A 3,598-nucleotide genomic window follows, 5' to 3' on the forward strand; every position below is an offset into this window, starting at 1 on the left:
AGTGTCAGATTTTGCAGCACTTGTTTCAGGTTAGAAGATGGTTTCTGGTCCAGAATCGTTACTGTCCTATCAGTTTTAATTCAAGCTAGAGAAATCTTTGGCATAATTATTTACAACTTTCTGAAGATTATATTTCTGTTAGCATAGTTATTGATCTTGAAAAGGGCTATAAATTAACTTGACAGTTCACATAGTCCTTCACACTTGGATAATTTTTCTGCTTGACTTGCACAGTGTGTTGAACTTTCAGCACCATCCAATTACAGTCATTCAAAGTATGTATTTAAACATTTTTCTTATGCAACCAAAAGATCTTTTAATTATAATACAGAAGAACTTGAAGCAAATACCAAGTCACCTCCACAACACAGGACAGCTTGCCTCGAAGTGGGCACGGGGGGAATGCTGAATGCCTAGCTTTATGGCAATGCAGAGGTGGCATGGCCATGCCACTGCTCTGGCCCTGGGAGCTGCCCAGGTCCTTGGCAGTGGTGCTCCCCATGGGGCCAGAACCTCCCCAGGGTGCCCAGGGAAGCTCGCCCTGGAGGCAGGCCCTGAGCTGGCACTGGCAGGATGCCATCCTCACCTGGCCAGACTGGCTTACAGCTTCACATGTTCAGCATTTATCCCCAGAATGGACCCCTGATGGGAAAAAGGGATGCTTAACGACACATAAACACCTCATAATTCATCCTCTGTGCTCTCAAGACACTGTCACAGGAACAAATCACAGCAAACCCTGGTTTCTAGGGGTCCACGGCATCTCTGGCCAGAAACAGGCCAAATCCTGCACCCTCCAGGGATGTGGTGCAAGTGGCAGCAGGTGGGATGGTCGTCACTGGGTGACATGGCAGGGACTGGAAGGATGTGGTGTGGTGGCCAAGCGAGGCGGTGCCTGTGCAGAGCAGGTGCCTGCTGTGGCCCTGGCCCCCAACTTGGGGATGGGGTCTTGAGCCCTGGCAGTACCAGAGCTGCCATTCCGAGGGGCCCCTAGCTCCTGCCCTGTCCTGTCCCATCTCCTCCAAGCTGCTGATATCGTGAGGCCCTGTGGGGACTCAGCGCCAGTGAAACGGGGACAGGAAGGGGCTGGGAGGACGCAGGGCCTTACATAAAGGGTTTGTGGCAATCCTGCAGCTGTAGGAGGAAGATGACTGTGTTTCATTAGAAGTGAACTTGGAAAATCAGCAACATCTGGTGCATGCTGGCGAGGATGCCTCTCTGGCATGTGAGGAAAATCGCCAGTTGTCCTCTCAGATTAAGGGATTTTGCTGTTTGCTCACGGTTTTGTACATGCAAAACAGGCTGGCCCTGGCCAGGCTCAGAGGTCTCCTTGCTGCAGCAAGAGTCTGCCTGAAGCCTCAACTTAAACCCCTGCCCAAAGCCCCAGCCAAAACCCTTGCCCGAAGCCCCAGCCCAATCTCCCAACCCAGTCCACCTGCCCAGACCTCCAGCCCAAGGAGCTGTCTGCGCTCACTGCTCTGGCCAGCCCTGCGTGTACACCCCACCCTTGTGAAGTCTTTTGGACTGACTCTGGGGCAATGTGGAGCTCGCGGCTGTGGCAGCCTGGCCCCAGCATCCCGCACTCCCTCCAAGCAGGTGGCTGCAGCTCGTTGCATAGTATTTATTCATTATATCACAGAGAAGAAAAAATCTCATTAAATTAGTCCAGGTTTCTGCAGGGTGGTATTGGGCAAGGACACCTGGTGCTGGCGGGTCGAGGGTGGCTGGGGGCAGGGGTCCAGCATTTCATCATTTCACAGTGATGGGAAACAGGGCAGAGATGCCGTCCCATGTTGGGGCTGGCTGTGCCCTGTGGGGTGGGATGGGCAGAACTGCGCTTGCCCGGGCGGGGCGGCCAGATGTGTGGGAATGACCTGCCATGGCCCCTCAGACCTCCAGCTTCTTCTTCATCTCCATGCGGTAGATGATCTGGTAGCCATCATCCCAGGCATAGATCTGCCTCTCCTGGGGGTTGTACTTCATGCTGGAGTGAGAGCCGTAGCGCTTGGGGGAGTAGACAAGGGAGGCATCCTCAGGGGAGAGCGTGCCACTGACGTCGAAGACGCACTGCACACGGGACCGTCTGCGCAGGCGGGTGTTGTAGACCACGTGCAGCGCCCCGCACACCACGAAGGCGCCCTCGGCGTTCTCCAGATCTGCCTCTCCTGGGGGTTGTACTTCATGCTGGAGTGAGAGCCGTAGCGCTTGGGGAAGTAGACAAGGGAGGCATCCTCAGGGGAGAGCGTGCCACTGACGTCGAAGACGCACTGCACACGGGACCGTCTGCGCAGGCGGGTGTTGTAGACCACGTGCAGCGCCCCGCACACCACGAAGGCGCCCTCGGCGTTCTCCCGTGGGCATGGCGTGTCCCACATCTGCTCGATGTCCAGCGAGGTGGGGTCCAGCTTAGCCAGGCATATGTTCTTCTCATCCTCCTTGGTGGCATAGATGGCCCAGAGCCCCTCCTCGTCCGCTGCCACCTCTATGTAGGTGAAGGGGGAGAGCCCGAAGACCGGGATCTGCTCCTCGGCCGGGAACACTGAGCTGTCCACCACTGTCTTGTTGGCCAGGTTGAACTTGATCACCTGGAAGGGGCCCTGCTGGCGGATGTAGTAGAGGTGCCCGTCATAGACGAGGTGCCCGGTGCCCACCCAGGGGTAGGGCAGCTTGATGCGGGCGGCCTTGCGGGTGGCAGAGAAGAGGGTGAACTCCCGCATGCGGGGGAAGATGTACACTGTGTCATTGGCAGTGCCGTCGAAGACGTAGATCTTCTCAGAGTTCCCTGCGGCATCCTTGGTCCAGAGCCCCGATGTGCTGCCGAAACGCTTCAGGATCTTCATGGCTCTGACACTGGCGATGGTATCGCTGCAGTCTGCAAGAATGGGGCAGCCATGAAAGCCTGAAAGCCACCCAGCCCTGCAGTGGGGCAGCGAGGACTGGTCCCACCCCGCGTTGGGAGTCACACAGTTCCCACTGTGTCCCACCCCAGCCCTCAGGCAACTGCCTTGCAAACTTGCTGAAGAGGTTCCAGTGCTGGCCTTGGTGGCATCAAGAAGTCCCCTTGTGCACCCGTGCCACAGGCAGGGGAGGCCACCCTCACCCCGGCCCTGTGCCAAGGGCTTTGGAGAAGCCCAAGGCTCTGGCTTGGGGCTTGGATGTGGCTCCCATTCAGCTGTGGGGATGCAGGATTCCGTGCCAGAGACAACCGAGATGCCTCGCTGGAATGTAATGCCATGGCACATGGCCAGAGGAGACTTGGACCTGGGTGGGCTGGGAAGGCTTGGGGTAACCCCGCACCCAGGACCATCTCCCCAGGGAGCCACGGCAGCCCCTCACCTGTCAGCTTGGTGTATTTCTCGTTCTTCCTCTGCTTGGCTGTGGCCACCTGCTTCTCCATCAGCGTCTCGTCCACCTCCACACAGGGTGGTGCGGGGTTCTGCGTCTCCAGGTAGTCCACCTCACGCTCCAGCCGGTCCACACGCACTGCTGCACTCTCTGCCTCTGACCGCATCGCCTCCCGCTCCTTCTCTGCTGTCTCAAGCATCCCCAGCACCTGGTTCTTGAAGTCCCGCAGCTCCGTGGAGTAGCGGCTGGGTCT

The 3,598-nt window shown here is 57.5% G+C and overlaps 1 protein-coding gene across 1 annotated transcript in view; it reads right to left on the bottom strand.

Annotated features, from left to right (window-relative positions):
• Positions 1-1,611: 1,611 nt before the first annotated feature.
• The window catches only part of OLFML3 (olfactomedin-like 3), a 2,620-nt gene continuing 633 nt past the window's right edge, over positions 1,612-3,598 (bottom strand). Inside the window, exons 3-6 of the mRNA XM_009697101.1 lie at positions 3,337-3,593; positions 2,161-2,872; positions 1,882-1,960; positions 1,612-1,680 (exon numbers count right to left, since the gene is read on the bottom strand). Of these exons, the coding sequence (XP_009695403.1) occupies positions 1,888-1,960; positions 2,161-2,872; positions 3,337-3,593 (1,042 nt within the window). The 3' untranslated portion in view covers positions 1,612-1,680; positions 1,882-1,887. The remainder of the gene's footprint in view (positions 1,681-1,881; positions 1,961-2,160; positions 2,873-3,336; positions 3,594-3,598) is intronic.

Source organism: Cariama cristata, unplaced genomic scaffold, assembly GCF_000690535.1.
Source record: "Cariama cristata isolate BGI_N322 unplaced genomic scaffold, ASM69053v1 scaffold33933, whole genome shotgun sequence".
NCBI classification, from domain to species: Eukaryota; Metazoa; Chordata; class Aves; order Cariamiformes; family Cariamidae; genus Cariama; species Cariama cristata.